This window comes from Acomys russatus, chromosome 25, assembly GCF_903995435.1.
Source record: "Acomys russatus chromosome 25, mAcoRus1.1, whole genome shotgun sequence".
NCBI lineage: Eukaryota > Metazoa > Chordata > Mammalia > Rodentia > Muridae > Acomys > Acomys russatus.
In genome coordinates, this window is record NC_067161.1 from 39202826 (window position 1) to 39230542 (window position 27717).

A 27717-nucleotide genomic window follows, 5' to 3' on the forward strand; every position below is an offset into this window, starting at 1 on the left:
GAATTAATTAGAAAGCCAGATGCCCAGGTTCACAGTGGGAGTCTGGAGACTAGGGTAGGCCCTGAGGAAAGCAGACAGAAGCAGATTATCAGGGTGGGTCGAAGGATGAGCGAGGACAAGTCTAGACAAAACCCTCACCCTGGCCCCAGGCCTGGTGTCTGTGATGATTGCAGAGGCTGGAGGAAAACCTCTGTCCATGTGTCCTTCCCTCCGTCTACCCACCTTTACCCGTCATCTGTCTGTCCATCCTCCACACTGCGTGAACGCCTAGGAGCCAAGTTCAGTGTAGATGGGACCGATTTCTGATTCCAGCCAGATAAGACAGGTTGAGCGATCACCTAACATACCAAGTATGAATATAGAACAGGAACACAGGGACACGGTGGTGGGCAGAGTGCGAGTGAGAGAGCAACCAGTCATACACGGGTGACAATCCCTCGACTTCCATTTTCTGTAATGCTCCTGTAATGTTTCAGCGGTAAACTATGCTCTCGGAGAAAGGCACCCAATGGATCTTTCCTTCACCAACATGGGGAGAGATGCAGATGAGTAACGCGCATTAGCCAGCTCAAACTGTGTAAGAAAATACCATAGAGTACATGGGTGCATGTCCCAACAAAGGTATTACTTGTGGGTTTGGGCTCTTCAAGGTCTCTCATCACGTCCTCATGGGCACTGCCTTTCTGTGTGGGCATCTCTGATGTTTCTCTCAGTGTTCACATTGCCTCTTCCTTTTTTATTAATATAATATTGTTATTATTTACTTTCTTGAGGATCTCATACAAGGTAGCTTGATTATATACACCCCAGCTGCTCTCCCCATTCTTCTCTCTACCCCTATTTTTCATCTTTCTGTTTTTTGTTTTTTCAGAAGAGACCATCTCAAAGTAGATGTTGCGGTCCTTTGACACTTACAGTCTTTCCACCCCATCCTCCTCAACGCTCCTTGACCCTGAGCTGTAGGGATTTTATTGGAGATGTCTCTGTTGGGGCTGGGTACACAACAGTCTGCTGTTCTCTGCATTTTGATCAGCTGTAGCTTTCTGTCATGGTCCCTGTCCCTCCTTCGTTGGGGGTGAGGGGTGGGGGATGACAACGACTCGTGCGCGAGGGCATTCGGATACAGATCGGAGTTATATCGGGTTAGGGAAGAAGTCGTAGTTCTTTTCTCAGGCCCATGGCCCCACATGCTTCCTCTTCTTATTCAGGCTATGACACTGGAAGAGAAACCTGCTTCACAGCTTCATTTTAACTCAGTCACCCTTTCAAAGGCCACCGTCCCTAAATAGAGTTGCAGTGTAACATCCTGTGGCTTAAAGCCTCAACATCTGAGTTTGGGGTGGGGGAGGGAAGACTCAATTTGTCCCATAACACGTACAATAGCTTTGAAAACGAGAACTCAACTGCCACAAAACACATGCTCTTTGATGGGCTCCTCCGAGGGGGGAAGGTGTGGCCTGCCTTTCCCACAGCTGAGCTAGAACTGATAGAAGCAGCACGTCTGAAGAGAAGTGCAGAGGCACAGGCTCACTGCAGGGCAAACTCTTAACTTCAAGGAGCCACGCCCATCTCTGAGAGGCAACTCTGTGATGTTCCTCTGGAGCTTGGGAACTTGGTGACACACACCTCAGGCGCTATTGCTTTGTTCCATAGGATTCAGGCTCCCAATCTTTTGTCTTCCACAGAGGTGCTTAGGTAAGGAGCTTCTCCCTGCAGATGCTCTGTCCACCTTCAGTGGCCGTGGGAATGCTGAAACCCAATGTGGTGGGTGGGTCTACCTCACCTGTGTACAAGGCAGTCCACTGACTGAGGGGAAGGAAGGCACCTCGGGCAGACATGCAGCCTGTGTCATTCCCTGAGTGAGAGAGGCTTTGGCACCTGGGGGGCATTTGTGGGCCAGCAGGAAGAGTGGCAGGTAAGCTTGGGAGGACCCATGACTAAGGCACTTTTTGGCAGGGGAGTGTCTAGTACATTACGTCATAGGTCCAGTGATAAATATTCTTCAGATCAAGGCTTATGGCCAGTCCTCCTTCATCCCCAGCCATTCTCCCTAACTGCCATGTCCGCAGCTATGTTCTCGGGCTGGCTGGCTCTCATCCTCTTGTCTGTGCTGAGCTTGGACACCCAGGCCTTCAGCAGCAAGCTTGTCAAGTGCTTCGAGGACCCCCAGTATGGAGAGCTGCTACAGCTGGCTCGAAATGGACTGGGACAGACGGCAGAGAGGAAACAGGTGGTGGTGATTGGGGCAGGCATGGCTGGGCTCACCACCGCCAAGATCTTGCAGGATGCTGGCCACCAGGTATGTGATGGGGCTGGGAGACTTCTCTTGTGGGAAGATCAGATTCTCAACAGGGAGGCAGAAAACCAAGCTGTGGACATCCCTGGGGGAAGCTGGAGCCGAAATGAAGCTCTAGGGCTTTAGGGTAGCTGGGGTAGAATATTGTTTTTTGTTTTTTGTTTTAAATTATCTGTATTATCTATAGACCCAGCTAGCAATCAATTAAGACACCGACACTTGTTATATTTTAAAATAGCCTTAGTTAACCTGGGGCAGGGCGGATATCAATCCTTTAAATTACCTCCCATAGTGGGGCAGGCATGGGATCCCTGTTTTAATCCCATGCCATCTGTTTCTAATAACCTCTATCAAGCTACCTCCCGTCCATAATCCCAAATACTTGCTCATGTTCTTCATCTGGGCTGGATTCTCCATCCATGCCGCTGGCCATGTGCTTCTCCTCCATCTAACCCATGGCGGCCTTCCTCTCCTCTCCTCAGGTCTCTCTCCTTTTTTCTCATGGCAGTCTCTCTCTGTCTCTGTGTCTGTCTGTCTGTCTGTCTGTCTGTCTGTCTGTCTCTCTTCTTTCCAGGATTCCTCTCTCTCTTAGCCCCACCTATCTCCTTTGCCTTGCCCAGCTGGGATGGCTTTTTATTAAGCAAAAGGTGGGTCACACAGGCAGCAAGTAGCAATCAGCATCAAAACACATCAGACCACCCCCCAACGGGTAGGAGAGTAGGTAAACCTACTTACTAACCAAGAGCAAATTTCAGAAAGAGGCAGGAAGAAACTAGGGCTGTAGCTCAGTGATAGGGTGAGGGGAGGGAGGGCTGGATGCAGGACTAGGGAGGGTAGTAAACCTGGGTCGGCCACAGAGGAGAAGGAGGCCGTATGGAGGGTATGTGACAAGTCATTAAAGACCTATCTTTCCAGGTGACTGTCCTGGAGGCCTCTGGGCGTGTAGGTGGCAGAATCGAGACCCACCGAGTTCCAGGAGCACAGTGGTACATAGAGCTGGGTGCCATGAGGATCCCTATCAACCACAGGTACTCCTGAGAACAGTCGTGCGTGCGTGCGTGCGTGGCAAAGGAGGAAGGCCAGGATGAGGGCTGTCACACCAAGCAGCCAATGCAGGCAGCACTGGATGGAGCTCTTTCCTGGCAGTCCAGGGGTCAGAATCTGGCTAAACTCATTTCCCATCCCCAGGGCAGCCTGGGATCCTCTCCCAGCCTCAGTGTTTAATCCACGTAAGAAGATAACTGTACTAGGTTTGACTGTGAGGGAGGCTGGGCTGAGGATCCCAGAAGATACGCGGTCCAAGATAAACCGCTTGGAAAGTCAAAAGCAGCCTATTGAGTTTGCAAATGATAGGAGCCCTTCCAATAGGACCTTTCTGCATGGGTGAGAGGTTTGGGGAATGTAGCTAAAAGGTTCAGGAGTAGTGAATATAGTCACCAGACAGTATGGCTCCAAGGAAACACTCCAAGGACAGCCCTCACTGTGCCTGCAGGAACTGGATTGTTCACACTTGAAAATATGAAGGTCAGAGATTCCACACCAAATTGTAGAGATCTCAGTCAGCATAAAAGTTCGCTAGCAGGAAGGGACTCTGGTCCCCTCTTGGCCTCATGGCTTCCAGTCTTGCATTATAACCAGGATGCCTCACATCCCTTTTGTGGAGGAAGGCCAGGGGTGGTCTTGGTCGATCTAAAAGAGGCAGGAAGTAAAAGCTCAGGAAGCAGGAGGGGCTGTTGTCTCTCAGAGCTGGAAAAATTTCTGACTCCCTTCGCAGGCTTTCCCACGAGTTCGTCAGGAAATTTGGGCTGAGGCTAAAGGAATTCTGCCCGTGCAACAACCAGACCTGGGTAGTGGTCAATGGAGTTCGGCAGCGCTCAGGGGAAGTGCAGACTAACCCTGGCCTGCTGGGTTACTCAGTAAGAGCCGATGAGGTGGGGAAGACAGCAGAACAGCTCTTTGACAAGTCGCTGAGGAAGGTAAGAGCAGGAAGCAGGGTCTTTCCTCAGGGACACCTTGCCTGATGCCACTCACCCCCCTCACGTGCCTCCAGATTCCCCAGGGAGGAGCTTTGTGTGAACCTCACAACCATGAGGGAAGGAAGTCGACACCAGGTTGGCCATTACTGGCCTTGCCTCCTTCTTGTCCCGTGTCAGCCACTGGCTCCACAGGCAGTGTACTTCTCAGACCCCTGACATCTGTGCATGGACAGACATGTACAGAGCAGCTGCCAAGAAATCATCAAGGTGGGACCAGGTTCCCTGTGAAGAGAGACTTACAAGCCAGACTCTGGGTTTAGATATGTTGTGTGCCACACACAATCCGCGCCCTCCCACCCCCACCTCCCACACACACACACACACACACACACACACACACACACACGCAAAATACTTGCTGGCTCCCTTCTCTCATCTCCATATTCCCAGAGCCTCTTGCTCCCAGGTAGCTGTGACAGGATGTGTTAAAGTGACAAACTGGTGGTAGGTTCAGGACCAGTGCTCAAACTACAGCTGTGTCATGATTGACAGTTTGTCGAGGAAGAACAGTGAACACTCTGTCTGGGCTGCCTGCCCACCTTTTCTACCTGGCCCAGAAGTGACAATCAATGCCTTTGTCACCTCTGACCCATGGCCTGGAACGACCTCAGTATGACAAATGAGCTCACTGGGAATAGAACAAGAGGGTTTTGCCTAGGTGTCCTTTAGTGCTGTCCTGCTGTGGCTCACTCGGGGTGAGTGTGGCCAGCCCCTCTCAGCAGCTCCCTAGGGCCCTCTGTCACCTCCATGCTGCACAGTTGCTTAGAAGTCCGCAGAAATGTCAAGGAGATAGACTCCCCAATATAGAGGAACCTCAAGACTGACAGGGGAGCCGGGACACTTACCTTTGTATACTTGGGGTCTACTCAAGGAGAAGTGAGATTTACATCATCCCAGACTTAGTACACAGTCCTGGAACCCAGGATTCGTAGAAAGTGTCACACGCACGCGCGCGTGCACACACACACACACACACACACACACACACACACACTGTTGGATAAGCATGAAGCGTGTGGGTGGATGGGGCAGGGTTGACAGTCTATGTGAGCTGACCCTCACCCCATGTCCTCCCTGTCTTCCGCCCTCCGGAGATTGTGGAAGAACTGAAGAATAGCAGCTGCCTTGAGGTCCTGGAGAAGTATGACTCCTTCTCCACCAAGGTCAGTCCTGAGACTTGATGTGCCATTATGGTCTGAAACCCCCTCAGTGGGACTTAGCGTGCTGCCCTGTACTTGGCTGGCTTCACTGTCTGCCTGGATAGAGCGAAAGCTCCAGGAGGGCATGAAGGGAGAGAGGGAGAGGGAGGGAAGGAAGGACGGATGGTAGGAACTCTACAGAGAGTGGGCTTGCTCTCTCAGGGGAGTTGTCCATAATGCGGCAGAATCAAAGGCAGGCGGAGATGTGGGAGGCCTGCTACCAGTGTGTGTTGCTTAACACAGGGGCTAATGTCTCAATGTACCCTTAGATGCAAAAATGGAAATGTTTACTTACCTGAACAGCAATGTCACTTGTCTGCATGCTCGCTGAGGACCACTGTGATACGTAGGTCACCACTGATGAAAACATCTTTCATAACACTTGACTATGGCGAAAAACAGGAAAGGCTGGGGTTGTGGGTATAGCCCACTGGCGTAAGAGAGCTGATCTGTCATGTGGGAGGCCCTGACTTCAATCTCCACCACTGCAGATACACAAAGCACAAGGAAGGTTCTGATGTGGCCCGAGGAGAGGTTGTTGGCTCGTGGGTGTTGGAGCCAACTCACCCGCTGGCCTGGCGAGGGGAGGATAGTCCGTATTCGCTGGCTGATCCTGAGATAGAGGCTGATAGTCACTTTTGTGTCCTGACCATTCTAAGCAGGTTGTGGTTTGCCTCCGTGGCCTGCTTGCTTCAGATGTTGTGTGGCTCAAAGCCTGTTGTCATGTGTGGTCTGACCACCACATACTCAGGGCCTTGGTGTGAAAAAGAGAGAGAAGGAGATTAGGTAATAAAGACAAATCAGAGACCAACAGGATCTGCATCTGCTGTAATATGGCCCTCAGACTCAGGGCAGAGATAACCTCCAGGGACCTTGCTGTTGATGGGCCAGTATGTCTTTGGGCACCCAGTTGTTGCTGTTCCTAGGGTCGTGTGGCCTTGAGGCTTTATCTCTGGTTTAGCCAAGTATATTGAATACAGGTATCCCCCCCTTGCCCCCCCACCCCACAATCCCCCTCCCCAGCCACCTCCGCCCCACAATCCGCTGGTATCTGGACATCCTAGCAGGTTCTTTCCGTGCCTGGCCTCCAGCCCTGCCTGTGCTGGTGACAGGGACCAAGCCAGCCCTGTGCAAACAAGATGATCACTCACTCTAAATGGTGAAGCCATCCAGACAGATTTGTCACGCCCATGCTGGCTTTATCTGAGACAAGCAGAGCACAGCACAGGACACAATCAGGGCAACAGGTGCACAGGAGCCAGCCCTGAGATCACTTGCTGATAACGTGGCTGGGTCAGCAGGTGATGATGGAGCAAGAGTTGGAGATCAGGGCAGGATAAGAAGATTTTGGTCCTCAGATTCTTCCAAGAAGCCAGGATGGGTCCACATGGATGGACATGGAGGCCAGGCCTCAGTTTTCCCATCCACCAAGCGGGGATCCTTGCCATTGTATTAGAGGACTGCATGAATGAAAGGCTGAGAAGAGAGGCTGCAGGCTGAAAACTATACCCATTATTTGATAATTTCCATGTATGGGGGATCATGGGGATCATGTCTGGACACATGTGCAAGGCATCCTTGGGATGCAAGGGGAGTGCACCTGTCCTTCTGCCCTGTCCAGGTCTATCCCTTGCTGTCCTGGGTAGAGAGCAATGGCTCACATGTTAGAGCCCTGTAAGTGCTCATCTGTTTGCCTTCTTTCCTCCGGCATGAGGACAGGAGTACCTGATCAAAGTGGGGAACCTGAGCCGAGGGGCCGTGCAGATGATCGGTGACTTGCTGAACACGGACTCTGGCTACTATGAGGCCTTTACAGAGACCCTGCGTGGCATCATCTCCTTCTTCCAAGATCCCAGGTGAGAAGCAGGGTGACTAGTGACTGATGAGGATGGTAGTGAAAGGAGGGACTAAGGAACCAAGGGAGCTCCCCACAGCCCCCCAAATCGGAAGCCAGGTATGGTGCTGTGAACCTTTAATCTCACTCAGGAGACAGAGGCAGGAGGATCTCTGTGAGTTTAACACTAGTCTCAAAAAAAGAAAGAAAAAGAAAAAAAAGAAAAAAAGAGGAAGAAGGAAAAAGCAGGGGTGGGTGGATGAGGGTGCTAAACGCCTAGAGTAAAACGTGGAGGCGAGCCTTCTGATATGCTGCCTACCTTGGGATCCACTCTGAGAACCTCTGACTAAGAGTCTACCAGAGTGTGTCACTGTGAACCTTGTCTGTTCTGTGGGGGGCTGTGGCCTCAGCCCTGCTTCATAGGACACTAGTCATCTTTCAGCCGAGGAAGACTTATCAGGGATGCAAACCCCAAGACTCCAGTCAGCACTGGTCACTGGCCGTGTGATCTGTAGCTCTAGATAAAGGGCGCCAGGCAAGGTGGTGCACACCCGTAATGCCAGCGCTCAGGAGTTGGAGGCAGGAGGACCTGAAATTCCAGGCCCAGCTTATCTCAAAAACAAAACAAAACAAAAACAACAACAACAAAAACCGCACACACACACACAACAAAAAGATAAAGATAAACTGGTTTTGTAACAAAACAAAACGAAACAAAAACTAGGCTACGGGACAGCTGAATTGAAGCCTGGGGCATCAATTGACTTAGACACTCTTCTTATCAGTTTAAACCTAAGCCTTTCGGAAGCGTGGGAGGGGAGGAAGTTTTAGGACAGACTAAATAGTGTTTAAGCTACTTTTTATGAAGGGGCTGTAAGAAGCCTGGGCCAGGGCTGGGGATCTGGCTTGCTTGCTAGACTGCTTGTGTAGCCTGCTTGAAGGCCCGGCTTCCATCCCCAGCACCACATAAAACTGGAAAAATGCCAATAAACCCAGCACCTGGTGGGTACAGGGAGGAGGATCAGAAGTTCAATTCTGGGTCTTTGCCAGCTTAGCACCAGGCCTCCTGGGTGGCAATAGGAGGTAAATAACCCAGAGGATGGGTATGTGTGCGAGCTCCGAGCAGATGCATTTTTCTGATTGGTCACCCCAAAGCAGTGCCTTTTTCAAGTTCCATGGAGCTAACAGACACTCTGTTTATCCTTGGTTCATTGACAACTGCTCGTCCCTCTAATACAGAGCTGGGGCATGCCTGTGAAGGGACTGAGCCATTGTCCAGTTCCAACAGCCTACCCATCAACCCACTCATCTCTCTCTCTTCTGGTTCACTCTCAGGTTTGATGAGATCATTGGGGGCTTTGACCAGCTCCCCCAGGCCCTGCACAACTCACTCCTCCCAGGGACTGTCTGGTTCCACTCACCAGCAGAGGAAGTAGAGATGTCTGGAGACTGTGTCCATGTCACCTACAGGACCCCTGACCCTCTGCAACCCAGAGCGCGGCTGACTGCAGATTTTGTAGTGGTGGCCATCACCGCTAAGGCTGCCCGGCTCCTCCGATTCCAGCCACCTCTCTCTCTCAACAAGCAGGATGCTCTGCGCTCTGTCCACTACAACAGTGCCACCAAAGTGATCCTGGCCTGCACACAGCGTTTCTGGGAACAAGATGGCATCTTCAGTGGCAAATCTAGCACTGATCGTCCTTCCCGCTTCATCTATTATCCCAACCACATCTTCCCCAATGGCGTGGGGGTGGTCCTAGCATCTTACACCCTGGATGATGACTCCTTGTTCTTCACAGCCCTGGACCACACTCGGGTAATGGACATTGTTCTGGATGACCTAGCCGCTATCCACAATCGCCACACAGAAGAACTCCGTGCCCTCTGTCCCTACTTCACAGTCAAGAACTGGAGCCAGGACCCCTATTCCATGGGTGGCTTCGCTTACTTCACCCCCTACCAATATGTGGACTATGCCCAGGAACTCAGACAGCCAGAAGGGCTGGTCTTCTTCGCAGGTGAGCACACGGATCTGCCCCATGGCTGGATTGACACTGCTGTCAAGTCAGGCCTCAGGGTGGCAAAGGACATTCAGGAGGCTGTGGACTTGGCTTTGACAAGGAACTCCAGAAATGCGAAAGGACACTTCTCCAAAAGTGAGCTGTAGACAACCACATGGACCCCAGGAACCAGGGGAATTCCAAAGAAGCTTGTCCATCCGGAGGCGACGCAAAAGCTACTCTCACCCATCTTCGCCTTTGCTCAGAGCTTTGATGTGGGACCCATGACTGGAGCCCCAAGGCAGCAGAGTGCCCATGACCTTGGGTCTATGACAGTAGCTCAGCAAGAACACGTGGCATGGAGATAAAAAAAAAAAAACAAAAACAAAAACAATAAAGCAGTTGTTGAATTTAACTATTACTGTTTTATTTTTATTTACATACTTTTAAATTAAATTTTATTTATTCAGTGTGTGTGTGTGTGTGCGCGCGTGAGTGCGTGTGCATGTGTGTGTGTGCGTGTGCGCGCGCGCGTGTGTGTGTGTGTGTGTGTGTGAGATGGAGGTCAGAGCATGATGTTGGAGAATCGCGTCTCTCCTTCTACCATGTGGGTCTCTGGGATTGAGCTCAGACTCCTGGGTTGGTCACAGGCATCTTTACCCTCTGAGCCATTTGGCCAGTCCAAGTGTCTCATCACATTCTAGTGTCATCTAAATAATTCTAGAGTCAAAGTCCTAAGGGCAGGTGGACCTCTGCCTTTCTTGGGCTTCTTCTTTTATTCTTTTATCTGAGTCTAGGCCTAGCTCTCTGCCCTACTTTTCTATTGCTATGAAGACAGCCTGACCGAGGCAGTTTACAGAAAAAAAAAATCATTTATTGGTGACTTACAGTTTGAGGGTGAGCCAATGACCATTGTGGTAGAGAGCAGGGCACCAGGAGTGGCACTGGAGCAGTATCTGAGAGCTTACATCCTTATCTGAAAGTAGGAGGGACAGGGAAAGCTAACTGAGGGTGCCTTGGGCTTTTGAAACCTCAGAATCCACCCCCCCCCCAGTGACACCCCTCCTCCAACAAGGCCACACCTCCTAGCCCTTTCCAAACAGTTCCACCAACAGGGGATGGAGAGTTCAAACATATGAGCCTATGAGGGTTGTTCTCATTCAAACCACGCCCCTCCTCTTCTCCAGTTCTCTGCCTTCCATGACTGAATTTTTTTTTTTTTTCAAGACAGGTTTTCTCTGTGTAGCCTTGGCCATCCTGGACTCACTTTGTAGACCAGGCTGGCCTCGAACTCACAGCGATCCGCCTGCCTCTGCCTCCCGAGTGCTGGGATTAAAGGCGTGCGCCACCACGCCCGGCCCATGACTGAATTTTAAGGGAAGTTGAGATGTTGCTTACTTGAAGCAACTGTGGCCAGCAACATGTCCCATGCTTTTCTGTGCTGTTCCAATAGCCTCAGTGGACATATTCTAATAGTGTTGTCTCTGGGATTTTCGTGGTCAAAACTTGGGCCCTGGAAACCCAATAAGACAGGCTTATCCACCCATCCTCAATATACCAGTTAAGGAAACAAATAATAGGGCCAGCAAGATGCCTCAACAGGCAAAGGCACTTAACCATAAAGCCTGAAGGCTTCCGTTCAATCGCCAGGTCCCAAGTGGTGGGAGAAAACTGACTTACAAATTGTCCCCTGACCTCTGCACATGACCTTGGAACATGCATCACACACATACACACATACACCATACACACACATCACACACACTACACATATATTACACACACATAACACACACATCACACACACATCACACACATTATACACACATCTCACACACTGTATACACACACATATACATGCACATGCGCACACACACACAAACACACACACATCACACATACCTGTAACTCCAGGTTTGGAGGATCCAATCCATTCTTGGCCTCCACAGGCATTGCATACAGGTATTGCTTGTATATACATACATGTAGGCAAATACTCGAATACGTAACAAATATCTTTAAAAAGAGAGTAAGCCAAGTATGGTAGTGCATACCATTAACTCCAACACTCAGGAAGGAGAGACAGGAATCTGTGAGTTTGAAGCCAGCCTGGTCTACACAGAGATTCCAGGCCTGCCAGGGCTACAGAGTAAGATCTATCCTGGAGAATAATAATAGTCTAAAGCAGAAAAAGGAGATTAATTCCATGTAGTCACACTGGCAAGAATAGTCAGTCCATCTTCTGACGTAAGCTTAAATAGAAGGCACCAGGTTTTAGTAACTAACCAATCCTGGTCAAGGTGTGGTCCTGCCCACCTTGACCCATCAATGTCTCACCTCCAGTTTCTTCTGCTAGGTGGTCTGAAAGTTGTGGGAACCGAGTGAAGTCTCTCCTTGGGAGACAAGCTTCCTCTCTGCCTGGTGCCAGGCTTTAACTTTTCCCTCTACCAGTAGGAGAGTTTTAGAGCAATTCCAATTCCTTGGGGGTCTGTTGTCTTAATAGGGCAATGGTCAAAGGGAGAGCACAAGGGTCCTTCTCTGCAGAATGCCTCATTCTTAGCAGGACCGTCTAGCTGTCACTCCAGATCGTTCCTTGGCTCTGTCTTGTTCTTTCTACTCATATGATAATGAGTGGTTCGTGACAGAGCCCTGTGACAATGAGCAGGTCAAGTGTTTGATGAGTACAGTGTCTCAGTAGGCATGGGCTGTATTCTGAGTTCTGTGCCTTGCCCTTCCCTGTCCCCAGACTTACGTGTTCTGGCAGAGTTGATGCTGATGCTGCCCTTTAATCAGAGAGATAACAAGATGAAGGGCATAGAGATGCGTCGGATCTAGAGAGACCCATCATTTGCCAGTGACTTGGTCTGAATTTTTTCCCTGAAGGGAACTCTTGGGGTGTATGAGCTAATCACCTTAAGGGTCACAGGAAGAGATGAGGTGGCTACACAGTGAGGTGACAGTTCAAAATCAAAGGCAACGAGGTGAGATAAGGCTGGGTGGTAGTAATGCACTCCTTTAATCCAGGCACTTGAGAGGCAGAGACAGGTGGGTCTCTCTGAGTTTGAGGCCAGGAGAGTGAGTTCTGTAGTATGTTTTTTTCAGAGATTAAGGCATGAGAGAGAGAGAGAGAGAGAGAGAGAGAGAGAGAGAGAGAGAGAGAGAGAGCGCTGTAAGAAACATTACTAGCTCTTCCTGTCTTCATTTTATCCCTTCAGGTTGTTTATCAAACCACCCTGACCAAAAAAACGGTCAGGGCCTTACCTCCATGCACACCCGGGAATCATTCGGAAAGACACTTGAACTGACTCATCCACCTCCTTATATTTTCTCTCTCCTTGCAGAGAGCAGAGCTGCGTCCTCCCACTTCAGAAGTTGGGTCAAAAAATGGCATAGGAAAGAAAGGGTGTACTTAGCTCATGCCTTCGGGCAACAGGACATCACCGTGGGAGAGTCTAAGCAGGAATTTCAGCAGCTAGTCACAGTTAGAAGCAGATCGGCCTGTAGAGATGGCTCAGTGGTTAAGAGCATGTGCTCCTCGGTCATGAGCATCAGGGTGTGCTTCCCAGGAGTCACACAAGGTAGCTCATATATTCATGAAAACACATACACAGATACATATACACTCACACCAAAACAAAACAACATGAGGCTGGAGACGTGGTTGCCCTGGCAAAGGACCCATGTTCTGTTCTCAGCATCCACACGGGAGCTCACAACCATCTGTAACTCCAGCTCCACAGAGCCAATGCCTTCTTCTGCCTCTGAGGGCAGGAGGCACGCACATGGTGGACATACCTACCTACCTATACTATCTACCTACATATATACATATGTAAATGCAAGCAAAACATTCATACAAATAAAATAAACCTAAAAATTAAAAAAAAAAAAAACACGTCACATCAACTCCAGTAATTCTGTGTGACAAGTTCCACAGACTGAGGCATTAACTTCGAAGGAAGGAGGTCTCCATGAACCGGTTGTGGAACTCTTGGCTGGAGAAAAAATACTGAGCCGTAATCTTCATGGCAATTCATCTATTCTACTCCTCTTCTTATCCGCAAGATGTTCCTGAAAGCCTAGGCTGAGATTTTTAGTGAGAAATTGGATGAGAGACCATCCCTTGAGATGGAGTCACTAGCCATAACTCAGCTCCGGGAGAACCAGCACTTCACTTTATAAATCATTTATAAAATTACAAAATAGTATCATGATTGATAAAAACTTTCCCAACAACAAAATGTCATACGGTTATATGTGTGTTGTCAGAAGTGGGCTCTCGTTTATGGTTAAGAGAGCCTTAAATAAAAAATTAAAATAGTTTAAATCACACCTAGACAATTCACAGAAATATAGATTAGATACTACTGACCATAAGAGTTTTTAACCTGCCCTTGGAATTTTGCCATCCACCTTGGATAATTTTGTCCTTTCCTGTACCAAATAACAATGATGTTATCTGTCCTATCCGTGATTGCTTCAGTACACACGTCTTCTGTGTTCTATTCGTGATTGCTTCGCTGAACACAGCTTGTAAGAGTTGTAATACTTGTTTCATTATGTATAAAAATCCTTGCTTGAGAGCTGCAAAATTCACTCAGATTCAAACTACCTCTGCTTTGTTTCTGTTTGTCACTCCTGAATCCTTACCCACCTAGTCTTCAAGGACCCTCATCCCAGAGACCCCATACCTGGCTGGGGTGGTCCATGGCAGGTGCTGCCCAATGTGGGGCCCGAAGCAGGTAAGCTTTCTCTCCTCTTTTCCTAAAAAACACTTTTTCAGATAAGGATAGGACCTTGTTAGGGTGCTGCAGACTCCTCAGTAGAGAAACATCGAGTTAAGACAGCAAGAAGGTAAGAATCGTGGGGCATTCACAGTCCAAGAACAGAGGTAGAAGTGTTAAAACCTCAAAGAAGAGTTTGGCAGAATTTTTTGACTTTGTGTTACAGCTTGCATGGGAAAATGCCAATACTCTCTGCCAGTAACTCATTAGACCAATCAGAAAAACAGGGACTGTGCAAGATTACATCAAATCGTGTGTGGATGCCTCACCAGGAGTGGTCCAGGTGATGGCCTATGCTGCAGCAATGCAAGGGCAACATTTTTGCTCGTATGTTCAGAACTTAAAAGGAGGAAAAAACCAGAAAGTTTCACGTCTTTCTTGAGGTCAACAAGGACACATGAGCTGCGATTATAAAAAGGGAGAACAGGCTTCAAAAAATGAAAGAAAGTAAAACCAACCTCCAGGGCTGTGTTCTCGGTGTAGGAAGAGAAAGCACCGGAGAGATGAATATAAATCAAAATCGCAGAAGGATGGAACCCCTGAGAAAGATGAAGAGATGAAAAACGGGGTGAGGGGCAAGCCCTCTGCCCCAAAATAAAAAGAAGACAAAAAAAAAAAAAAAAAGACAAAAGAAGGCAAAAGTACACTAAATCCTCTGGTCCCTGGGTTTAACATCTTAAATTTACCTAGAACAACCCCAGAAAGTGCAAGATTAGATCTTACAATAGATAAAGATTATTTACTTTCTCTTTATGAAAGGGAAGAATTAGTAAATACAGAATTTAAAGGGCCACTACCATCTGACACCTTTGGTCTTAAAATAGGGAGAAGTTCAAATTATGAAAAAAAAAAAAACACAAAAACTTTGAAGTATTTCCTAGAGTAATTGATTCAGACTTCCAAAGAAAAGTAAGAATTATGATTAGGCTATTACAAAACCAATACAATTATATAAAAAAAATCAATGAGTAACTCAGATATTACTACTCCTTTATAGATAACTCTCCAATCCAATATTAAAACAGACCAGAGGGCATGAAGGGTTTGGTTCCACAGAAGTGGTAACCTGGACAGAGAAAATTACTAGACAAAGACTCTTAAAAACTATTTTAAAAAATTCAAAGATTACTGGATACAGGAGCAGATAGAGCTTACATTTCCGGAAAGGCCTGACCTGGGACAAGGCCTATAACTCATACTGCCCTCTACTCTGGCGAGATTGGGGCTAGTTTCCAACATAACTCAAAGTTCAAAAATTCTGACAAGAAAATGTGAAGACAAAATGGGTACTTTTCAACCTTACATTGTTTCCTCTTTGCCATTCTCCTCATGTGGAAAAGTAAAACTAACAACTGATAAAAATATAGAGTGATCAACATTTTTATAGGGGCTACTATTAAGTTATATGCAGATAAAATTTCATGGATCAATGATGAGCCCGTTTGGGTGAATAAATAACCCCTAACTCAGGAAAAGATACAGGCTTTAGAACAACTAGTTTAAAAAAAAAAACCAATTACAATTAAAACATTAAAAATCCTATAGTCAATGGAATACTCTTATGTTTGTCATTAAAAAAAAATCAGACAAATAGAGACTTTTACAAGATCTTAGAACTGTTAATAAAACAATACATAACATGAAAGTTTTACAGCCAGGACTTCCATCCCTTGTAGCTGTCTTAGAAAATTATTATGTTATAGTTATAGATTTAAAGGATTGTTTTTCTCACCATAAAACTACAACCAAAAGACACACAAAGATTTGCCTTCAACATTCCCTCTGTTAATTTTCAAAGGCCATTTCCAAGGTATCAATGAAAGGTTCTCCTCCAAAGTATAAAAAATAGTTCCACTCTTTGTCAAAAAATTGTAGATCAAGCCTTAAAATCCATCAGGACTAAACATAAAGAGGCTTTCATATTACATTATATAAATGATATTCTTATAACAAAAACCCAAAAGATTTAGCTAAATTAATTTTTTAAAATATGGTTGAAGTATTAACCAAACATAGACTAATTATTGGCCCTGGCAAAATTCAACATAATAAGCCAATAAATTATTTAAGAAAACCAATTCATAATAAATATATCATATCTCAAAAATTACAACTTAAGATTGATAAATTAAAGACAATGATTTTCAAAAACTATTGAAATATATTAATTAGATTAACCCTTATTTAAAAATCACCACAAGATAATTACATCATTTATTTAAAAGTCTTAAAGGAGATCCTGATCCCAAATTCAAAAGACAACTTACGAAAAAAAAAACCTTTAAAACAATTAAAATTGGTAAAACAAAAAACACAAAATACAAAAATAAAACAATTATCAAAAAACATGGTCCCTTATTATACTTAAAACATTTTATACCCCATTACATGTTTATGACAAAAAGAAGTACTAGAATGGTTTTATCTCCCTCATACTCAATTAAAAATAATATCTTCTTATCCTTCTATATATAGTCAATTAATTATTAACGAGAGGTCAAGATCCAAGAAATTATTTGACAAAAAAATACAAAAATTTATCATTCCTATAATAAAAAAACAATTAAAATATTTACTTCAAACTATAGATGATTGGGGAATTACATTAACTTACTATATGAGACAAATACCATGTACCTCAATACCCTGTATTAACGTTTTTTAAAAATATTTTTTATTTAGTATTATGTATACAATGGTCTGTCTGCATGTACACCTACAGGCCAGAAGAGGGCACCATATCTCATTATAGATGCTTGTGAGCCAATTGTGTGGTTGCTGGGGATTGAACTCAGGACCTTTGGAAGAACAGACAGTGCTTTTAACATCTGAGCCATCTCTCCAGCCCCCCCCCCCTTTTTAAAGATTTATTTATTTATTTTGTATATAGTGTTGTGTCTGTATATACACCTGCACACCACAAGAGGGCACCAGGTCTCATTATAGATGGTATGAGCCACCATGTGGTTGCTGGGAATTGAACTCAGGACCATTGGAAGAGCCATCTCTCCAGCCCTTAAAGTTTATACCCTTAAAGTTTATAAAAAACAAAAATAATCTTTTCTTCTAAAGTAGCATCGGAACCCATTTCCGATGCCCTCTTGGTATTTACAGATGGGTCATCCAATAAAACTCCAACTGTCTATATAAAAGATAAACCTGTAATTATTAAAAGGACAAAAAAAATTCTACACAACAGACAAAAATTATTGCAATTATTACTGCCCTTAAACACATACATAAAGAGTTTAACCTCTATACAGACTCAAAATAATGTAGCTAATTTATTTCCTGATATAGAAACAATTCTTGTATCTGGAAATTCCAAAATTATATCATTCTTGCGTCAATTACAAAATATAATTCAATCAAAAAATTTTATAGGACATATCAAAAAACATACTGGCCTGCCAGGTCCATTGGCTTAGAAAATGCTATGACAGATCTAGTAACAAAAAAACCACTTGATTGCTGGTTAAACAAACATTAAAAAGTCAAGCTTTACATCCATCAAAACACATTGGCCTTAAGAAGGATGTTCAATTTGACACAAAAACAGGCCAGACAAATTGTAAAAGACTGTGAACATTGTCCTGATATATAGCATCCATTACAAATAAAAGTTAATCCAGGGGGCCTGAAGGCTCAAGTTTTGTGACAAATGAATATAACGCATATCCCAGAATTTAAAAGATTGGTCTATGCACATGGTACTGTGGATACTTACTTACTGTAATGCGGTCACGGCCACTGCTAGAACTGGAAAGACTGAGAAAGACGTCACACAATACCTTATTATATGCTTCTCGTTAGGTGTGCCAAAAAAAAAAAAAATCTAACACTGATAATGCTCCAACAACAAAAATTCCATATAACCCCCAAGGTCAGACCACCATAGAAAGGACTTATCAAAATCTTAAAGGGCAACTTCAAAGGTTAAAATCTAATGGTCATTACTATTTGCCTCATCAACTAAGCCATGCTTTATTTACTACTAATCACCTTAATACAAATGATAAAGGTTTTACTCCTATACAAAAACATTGGGCCCCCTTACAACAGACTGCTGTGCCTTTAATGATGTAAAAAGATCTTTGAACTGGCACCTAAAAAGGGCCAGATGTCCTAGTCACCTCAGGACGAAGATACGCTTGTGTCTTTCCACAAAATACAAAATGCCCCATCTGGGTTACAAACAGACTTATCCGACCCTTCCACCAAAACCCAAAAAAACAGCCCCTCCCCCCCAAAAAAAAGATTAAAAGAAACCAAAAAACCTTGATTTCTCTCCTTCACAGGCTTCTTCGGCTCTCGCTACGTTGCCATTCACCACAAGGACAGATCCACCCGCTTGAAGACAACTAAAAAAACTCACCCAGAGAACACAAGAAGTGGTCTCTGATACCGAAAAAACCACCATCAACAAAAAACATGTTTCTCACTATGCTTACTGTGGTCGCTATACAAGATTATTTAGAATTTTTACTACAACTAACATGACTCTTCTAAAAAGACCTAAAAAAATCTAAAAACACTCCTTTGACACTTAGATCTCACCTAAACTATCCTTATAGTATACTCACTGGATAGCCTTAAGATTTAAAAATTACTAAAATAGCCACGTGGTGGTGGCGCACGCCTTTAATCCCAGCACTTGGGAGGCAGAAGCAGGAGGATCTCTGTGAGTTCGAGGCCAGCCTGGTCTACAAAGTAAGTCCAGGACAGCCAAGGCTACACAGAGAAACCCTGTCTCGAAAAACAAACAAACAAACAAAAAAACAAAACAAAAACCTAAAATAAAAAGGTCTTATCAGGTCAGTTATTCTAAATGAATTTTAACTATGTTAATCCTATTTTAATTAAAACTTATTCAGTTATTCTGTTATTACAAAGCCCTTCTTATGTTATACTTCCTATAGATTTAAAAGATAATGCTTGATTTAACAATGTAGCTCTACAAACACTTAAAAAAAATTAATAAACTGCTTAAACTGAAACATTTTGTTACAACCTCAATTTTTTATTTCAGTGCTTTAACAGCTAATCTTACTTCATTTTACAATCTCAACAGTTGCCCTAGTTTCAGACATAAAGCTACACATTTTGTTAAAGACTTAAATAAAAATGTCTCTTTAATACTTACAAGACAACAGATTATAAATAAAAAATTAAAAATAAAACTTGATGCTCTAAAAAATGTAATATTAACTCTAGAACAAGACATAAAAAATATTAAAGTTCAACTTTCCACTAAATGCCATACCAACTTTCAGTACATAGGTGTAACGCCATTACCTTATAATAAAAGTTATAATTAAAACTTCACTAAAAATCATTTGTTAAAAAGTAAACAAAACAAAACAAAACAAAACAAAAAAACCAATGCTACTACCCATGATATGGCTCAACTACAAGCCCAAATCTCTACTATGAAAAAAAAAACCACATGTAAAATTTACTCCTAGAAGATTTGGCTCAGTAGATGAGCTTTAATTTATGGTCAATAAACCTTGTTAGTTGGCTACATTGAATTATTATTGCTCCCGTGGCTACAGAAATAATTTTTCTCCTTCTCCTTATTTTTCCAGTCATCTTCCAACTAATCTTTTCCTCCACCTCTACAGCCCCCCCAAAAATTACAAACTTCAATTAAAAAAAAAAAAAGATGCCACATCAACTCCAGTTGATTCTGTGTGACAAGTTCCACAGACTGAGGCATTAACTTCAAAGGAAGGAGGTCTCCAGGAACTGGTTGTGGAACTCTTGGCTGGAGAAAAAATACTGAGCCGTAATTCTCATGGCAATTCATCTATTCTACTCCTCTTCTTATCCGCAAGATGTTCCTGAAAGCCTAGGCTGAGGTTTTTAGTGAGAAATTGGATGAGAGACCATCCCTTGAGATGGAGTCACTAGCCATAACTCAGCTCCGGGAGAACCAGCACTTCACTTTATAAATCATGTATAAAATTACAAAATAGTATCATGATTGATAAAAACTTCCCCAACAACAAAATGTCATACGGTTATATGTGTGTTGTCAGAAGTGGGCTCTGGTTTATGGTTAAGAGAGCCTTAAATAAAAAATTAAAATAGTTTAAATCACACCTAGACGATTCACAGAAATATAGGTTAGATACTACTGACCATAAGAATTTTTAACCTAAAAAAAAAAAAAAGAATTTTTAACCTGCCCTTGGAATTTTGCCTTTCCTGTACCAAATAACAATGATGTTATCTGCCCTATCCGTGATTGCTTCAGTACACACGTCTTCTGTGTTCTATTCGTGATTGCTTCGCTGAACACAGCTTGTAAGAGTTGTAATACTTGTTTCATTGTGTATAAAAATCCTTGCTTGAGAGCTGCAAAACACACTCAGATTCAAACTGCCTCTGCTTTGTTTCTGTTTGTCGCTCCTGAATCCTTACCCACCTAGTCTTCAAGGACCCTCATCCCAGAGATCCCATACCCGGCTGGGGTGGTCCGTGACAAACAAATAAATATTTTTTAAAAGCTTTAAAAAAACTGAGGATAAATGAATGCACGCTTTGTGCATATCAGCTTTCTCTGTTCTTCCACAGTTCAGGGTTCCAAACTTCGGGCCTTTCAGGCTGGGTCTTTCCACATCAATGAAAACAATCAAGATAATCCCCTATAGACACAGGTTGTTATTCACGGAAGCCTCAGGGTCCTCTACAACACAGCCTCTCGCTATTCCTCTTGGGTGCCCCCCAGAACTAGGTGGTGAGACCCTCGTTCTGAAGACATCACATGCTCTCAAGGCAAGTTACAGAGTAGTGAAATCTGCTGGCCAGTTTTCATTGCACAGGAGGGTGCAATGCAGTCTGCTGGGGGAGCCAAAGCATCAGTGGTCTTACCCAGCTGAGAACTAAACTACTAACCATCCAGGTGAGATGTACCAACTGATGCAACAGCGGAAGGGCTATTATGGAGAAAACCAGACACACTCTGATAGGTTTTGAGGCCTGCTCCACAAGATGGAATTCATGCCTGGCGTTGTAGACTTAGTTTAAAACCTATGGCCAAGGAGGTATTGCACCCCGGGGGGTGGGGTGGGGGGACACACTTACCACCACATTTTTAGCTAAGTCAACATAATACCAAGTTGCCTTCTATGCATTTACATTTATACTAACAGACAAGTGCTAATCTCAGTTTTAGAGACTCTTTACAATGAATGGTGTTCAAAGCAGAGACCGTGGCTGCTCATGAGGCTGAGAGTAAGTGATGGTTGAGTACTCAGTTCTAAATGGGGTGTTAACACCACTCCCTCTAAGGCTTGGGGAACAATTCAGAAGAGGGGTCAGAAATAAGCTAAAGAGAAAGGCTATGAAATGCCATCTTCTGGGGATGACATAACTATTGTAACCATGCTCTCAAAGCAGCAGTGCAGACTGCAATGGAAAAGCGTAGGAGTGGGGCCTGTACGGGATGCCAGTCGTAGGCTAGGGAGGGACCATGGAGCTTAACCCTTTCTGCTGAGCTATTTTTGGGCTACTGATTGATTTTGAGGGTGAGACAGAAATCGTCTTCAGTTATGTATCAACTGATAAACCCACGAGGCTCCAGTGAACACTTCAAAACCCGTGATCGCATAGCCCTGGTTAAACTCAGGGGCAACAACAAAAGAGAAAGGCGTGCAGGTGGGAAAGAGACTTCGGGCAGCAATAGAGGTGGGAAGGAGGTAAGAGAGGGTCAGGGGCGTAGTCAGAATGTGTCCTGTGTACTGTGAGATTGTCAGATAACTAAATTTAAGGGGAAAATAAAGAACCTATAGCTAAGCAATGGTGGCACATGCCTTTAATCCCAGCACTCGGGAGGCAGAGGCAGGTGGATCTCTGAGTTCGAGGCCAGCCCAGTCTACAGAGTGAGTTTCAGGACAGCCAGGGCTACACAGAAATACCCTGTCTCCAAAAAAAAAAAAAAAAAAAAAAAAAAAAAAAAAAAAAAAAAAAAAGAAAGAAAGAAAGAGAAAAGAAAAGAAAAAAATCCCAAAGGATTATTTTTTATAACTATAGTGTGTGTGTGTGTGTGTGTGTGTGTGTGTGTGTGTGTGTGTGTGTGTGTGTCCAGAACAGCAATAAATATGTAGGATGTAGGGGCTTTGGGAGTATGTACAAGAGTGGTGGCTGAGTCATGTGGGAGGGTTTTTTAAAAAAATATATCTCCACGTTGATTTCCATAGTCCCCCACCAGCAGCAAGTCACATCTCATCTTTGCCAGCATTGGACGTTTATTTTTCTGATGGCCATTCTGACTGGAGTGAGATGGAATCTCAAAGCAGCTCTAATTCCCGCTTCCCTGATGGCTAAGGATGTTGAACACTTTCAAAAACGTTTATTGGCTGTTTGCATTTCTTCTTTTGAGAACTGTTCAGTTTGCTAGGGGTTGTGTGTTTTCCTGTTGTTTCCTTTTTTAATTCTTTGTATATTGTAGATATTGATCTCCTATCAGATGTGTAGTTGGCAAGGGCTTTCTCACGTTTCGTTAGCTGACTGACTGTAAGGAAGCCTTTTAACTTCATGAGGTTCCTTTTGTCAGTTGCTGGCCTTATTCCCTGAGCGACTGCAGCCCTGTTCAGAAAGTACTTACTTATGTCTACGTTTTGAAAAAATTTCCCTGCCTTTTCCTCTATTATTTTTATTTTATTTTATTTTATTTTTTGAGACAGGGTTTCTCTGTGTTAGCCTTGGCTATCCTGGACTCACTTTGTAGACCAGGCTGGCCTCGAACTCACAATGATCCGCCTGCCTCTGCCTCCTACCTAAGTGCTGGGATTAAAGGCGTGCGCCACTACGCCCGGCTTCTCTATTATTTTCATAAATTCATTATCTTAAATTAAGGCCTTTGACTCATCTGGAGTTTATTTTTGTGTAGGGTGAGAGCTATAACAGGATGCCAGGTCTTAGGCCCTGAGACATTGGTACAACTCCACCACAGGAGTACCATTCAGGCTGTAAAACTCAGCACATAGACAGCACCACCTGCCAAAAATGAAACAAAGACTGAATCCATGAAATCCTTACAGTTCTTGGAAAGTCTCTGAATGTACTAGCCTTGCTTTTCGGCTTCTGGAGTTCTGCTTCTGGCTAACTGTTTTTGTTTACTGAAATATGTCAGCCCAGAACATGGTTTTTGTGCTTAAAAGCTTACCCTGAGAGAAAAGCTCGGGACTGACTGTAAGACTCCTGTCGGGAGAGTCTTTTCCTGGAAGCCCCAGTGAGAGACAGAGTCCCAGATCGATGCAAAGGCAAGAGGCTTTTTACTGATCTGAGAGACAGAGTCCCAGATCGATGCAAAGGCAAGAGGCTTTTTACTGATCCAGTCTATTGGGTCTACTGGTCCCTGTGACTTGTAGCTCTGATTGGTTGGCCCCGGTGCAAGCTCCTAGGGACAGTTGCTAGCTGTGTGTTTGTGGTTCTCCCTGGAAACTCCGGGGCAGTGAGGGTGGGGGTGGGGGGTGTGTGTGGGGGGGGGGGGAGCTGTCAGGTGCTCAGGCCCTGAACACAAAATGGTGTTGATTTGGTCTCTACAGGACTTCACTGGGATCCCAAACACCCAGGATAGTCTCTGACCAGCTATTTGTTTAAACCCATGTCTGAGCAGTCTTTTTTTGGTGAGTACCCCACAAGAGGTAAGGGGCTAGTTTCTTCTACACAGACCATCCAGTTTTCCCTGTACCATTTATTAAAAAGACCGTCTTTCTCCAGTACAAGCATTAGGGAATTATTTTATGTATTTTTTATTTGAGATAGGGTCTCACTAGTGCTGGCTTGCTTGAAACTCGCTGCTTGAAATAAGGTCCAGCAGTCTCTACCCCCTGAGCACCATTGTATCCAGCACATTTTGTTTCCAGTCTTGCTTTTTTCTAAACTAGTCAGGCTGATCTTCTAAAGGCCACACTCCCTAATGGAAATCTTGCAGTATGACTTTACTGATTTTTTTTTTTTAAAAAAGATTTATTTATTAAGTATACAGTGTTTTGCCTGCATGCCAGAAGACGGCACCAGATCTCATAATAGATGGTTGTGAGCAACCATATAGTTGCTGGGAATTGAACTCAGGACCTCTGGGAGAACAGACTGTGCTCTTAACCTCTGAGCCATCTCTCCAGCCCTACTAAGATGCTTTTTTGAAAATGCCTTTAGGATGAACTTTTGCTTGTTCTATGGCCATGATTCTTTGATTTGTCTTTTTTACAGCGTCCCTCATGTAGGAAGCACTGCTTATGCTCTCTAACTCTTCTACCTCACCTTCCAGCTGTCCTGTCCTTCTGTGTTCTCTCATTTATGACTTCTTTCACTTCGTCTATTTTTTTTTAAATAATTTCTTTAATTTTATTTTATGTGTGAGGGTGTCAGATCACCTACAACTGCTGGGAATTGAACCCGGGTTCTTCGGAAGAGCAAGCAGTGCTCTTAACCACTGAACCATCTCTCCAGCCCCCACTTCTTCTATTTTTAAAAAATATTTATTTATTCATTAATGTATATGAGTGCCCTATCTGCATGTATGCCTGCATGCCAGAAGAGGGCGCCAGATCCCAGTATAGATACTATAGATGGTTGTGGGCCACCATGTGTCTTCTGGGAATGGAACTCAGGACCTCAGTAAGACAGAGCTGGGCCATCTCTTCAGCCCCTTCTTTCATGTCTTTAAGCAGTTATAACCATTTTTTTTTCTGGGATTTCATCTACTTCACTCTACCCTGAGATCAGAAACATACGCAGCCCTGTGTAATGCGCAACACCAGGCAGGACTTTGCCCGAGGCACAGGGCACAAGACAGAAGAGGCAAGCTCAGGCCAGCAAGGTGAACTAACTCCCTGACCTGCCTGGATGGAACGCAATAGGCAACTCAGGCTGGCCTCTAACTCACTGAGATCTGTGTGCTTCTGCCTCCCAGATGCTGCCGTTACAGCTGTGTGCCACCACACCTGCTCCCCGGGAAGCCAGGGTGAAGTCCTGTTAGAAATGGGTTTGGAGGGCCAGGCATGGTGGCGCAAGCCTTTAATCCCAGCACTCAGGAGGCAGAGGTAGGCTGATTGCTTTGAGTTCGAGGCCAAGCCTGGTCTACAAAGTGAGTCCAGGACAGTCAAGGCTACACAGAGAGACCCTATCTAAAAAAACAACAATGAAAAAAAAAAGGGGGGGGGCGGTTTGGAGGACTCAAGGAAAGTATCACATAACCCCAGATATTTGGCCAGGGCAGACATTTTACTGTCGCAGAAGAATGCATAGCTGTCTGTGCAAGCAAGCAAAAACACTCAGAGGGTCCCCACCGGGCTTTTACTCCTACCACAAAGGGGTCAGAGGGCAGCCTCACAGCCTCACACAACTGGCTAGCTTAACACTGTGCATCTGATAAGCGAGCCTACAACCTCGAGCACTGAAAACTTTTCACTCAGGCGGGATTTCTGACAAACGCTGTTATTTATTTATTTATTTATCGTTCTTTAAAATGATGTTTCTGGGCCTGGAAAGATGGCTTGGAGATTGCAGAGTTAGTTTGGTAGCACAGCATCCACGTCAGGGGGCTCACGAAAGCTCCAGGGTCTCTCGTGCTCACATGTGCGTGTGCATACACATAATTAAAAATAATTTTTAAAAACTTAATGGCATTTCCCTTGCCTTAGTTAACCCTGGTAGAAAAGACAGCACAACACAGTCCTAGGCACACAGTATCACAACACAGACCTGAGCCAGAAAAGGTGCCTAGGGAGAAATGAATGCTTTGATTGAAAGCAACAGAAATTACTCAGCCAGACTCACAGTCTTGGGGAGATGGTAAAGACGTTCAGGACTTAGCACTAGAAGCACGTGCTTACTATGAGGGAGGCGTTTGGACTGAGCCCCAGCATCGACGGGAGATAAGGGGGCGTGACGTTTTGAACAAAGATGCCGTTTCAAAACTTCCAGTTACTATTCTCCACAGGCAACAGAAATTCCTAGAATGAAAAGCAAAAGCAGGCGCGGAGGGTGCTATAGACACAGCCAGGAGCAGCGGGAATGTGGTCTGGCTTTGACTGAAGTTTTGCACTAAAATGGCAAAGAATGCAGGAGGACACCCCAGCGGCGACGCTCTTCGGTGTCTGTGTGAATTAACAGTGCGCTACTTTCAAACGATAGGATGGGGCGATGGACACCTGTGGATATCTATCTATCATCTGCCTATCTGTCTTTGTGTATTAATCACCTGTCTATCACTCATTTGTTAATTATCTGTCAATCACTTACCATTTGTCTATCATCCACTGGCTAATCATCTATCAATAGATTTGGTCATTCATCTACCATCTATTTTCTGTTTGTCTATCACCTGTCTGTCAATAAGCTGTCTACCTACCACTATTCTGTCTATCGTCTGTTTATCATCAATACTCTATTTTCAGAGACAAAAAGAATGTGACAAAATATTGACCAGCGTTGACTCTGAGTAAAGATAATATCAGTGTTGGCAGAGCTGATTGAATTATTTCTATTTGTTTCTCTCTTTCTTTCTTTCTTTCTTTCTTTCTTTCTTTCTTTCTTTCTTTCTTTCTTTCTTTCTTTCCTTCTTTCTTTTCTAATGAGAAAGGCAGCGCTCCCTTCCTTCGGAGCTGCAGTGAGGGCCCCTGGACAGGTTCTGAGCAGGAGCCAGGGCACAGGGAGTGCTGCTTTGTTTGGGTGCTTCTGAAAATAGTGTACTTCAGCGTCACCGTCTGGCTGGCTGCTGGTGTTCACAACTGTTTCTCCGTTAAAACAGAAAGTACTACCGAATTCGATCTCACTTTTATTTTTTAAGTACTCAGTGTGATCTTCTCTAAATAATGGAACCGAAAAGAAAAAAGAAAGCAAAACAAGTACTTCCCTGACCGGGAATCGAACCCGGGCCGCGGCGGTGAGAGCGCCGAATCCTAACCACTAGACCACCAGGGAAGAGATGTTGAAGGTGCTCTCGAGACACCAGACTAGATGACTATAACGGTGACAGGCAACTGTACTTTGGTTGTAAATTAGCGACTAGGCTACCTGGCGACCCGCCGCCAGGGAGAACGAGACAAAGACGCCAGCTGTGAGGAATCTGGCGGGGGAGGGTTAGGTTCCTGAAAGGAGGGAAAAAAAAAAAAAAAAAAGCACGCAAAATGGAATGTGTCAGAAGTGGGATTCGAACCCACGCCTCCATTCGGAGACCAGAACACCCATAGGGGAAGGCTTAAGCACCTTGAGTCTGGCGCCTTAGACCACTCGGCCATCCTGACACCCGGCAGCTTTTCTCTTCCTGCTGCTCCTGGAGCTTGTACGGCAGCCGCCTCACAAGGTCCCTCCTCTGCTTTGGAGTGGCTGCGGGCTCCACGCCCCACTGGGCGGAGATTCGAGGCTGGTGCCATTCAGTGAGCTTGAACCGCGCTGGCTGGGATAGGCGGGCGACACTGAAGGGACGCGCTGTCAACCTCGTTCCTTTGCGAAGAGCCGGGGGGGGGGGGGGGGGGGGGGGGGGGGGGGGGGGGGGGAGGTTCTGCATTTCCCGCTTCCGAGCGACCTGGGTTGCTCCAGCAGCGGCGACAGGA

The 27717-nt window shown here is 45.1% G+C and overlaps 1 protein-coding gene and 2 non-coding genes across 3 annotated transcripts; 1 reads left to right on the plus strand and 2 right to left on the minus strand.

The window, feature by feature from the left end:
- The first annotated feature begins 1833 nt into the window (after nucleotides 1–1833).
- Nucleotides 1834–9585, plus strand: LOC127208368 (L-amino-acid oxidase-like). The gene is made up of 6 exons (XM_051167792.1): nucleotides 1834–2299; nucleotides 3212–3324; nucleotides 4071–4272; nucleotides 5427–5495; nucleotides 7251–7387; nucleotides 8701–9585. Exons 1-6 carry the CDS (start codon nucleotides 1934–1936, stop codon nucleotides 9530–9532), a joined length of 1719 nt encoding a protein of 572 aa, XP_051023749.1. The 5' UTR covers nucleotides 1834–1933; the 3' UTR covers nucleotides 9533–9585.
- A 17428-nt stretch (nucleotides 9586–27013) lies between these two features.
- Nucleotides 27014–27085, minus strand: Trnae-cuc (transfer RNA glutamic acid (anticodon CUC)). Its single transcript has one exon. It is a non-coding gene; the product is annotated as a tRNA-Glu (tRNA).
- A 214-nt stretch (nucleotides 27086–27299) lies between these two features.
- On the minus strand, nucleotides 27300–27408 carry Trnal-caa (transfer RNA leucine (anticodon CAA)). The gene is made up of 2 exons: nucleotides 27371–27408; nucleotides 27300–27345 (listed from the first exon to the last, which is right to left on the minus strand). It is a non-coding gene; the product is annotated as a tRNA-Leu (tRNA).
- Between the last annotated feature and the right edge of the window lie 309 nt (nucleotides 27409–27717).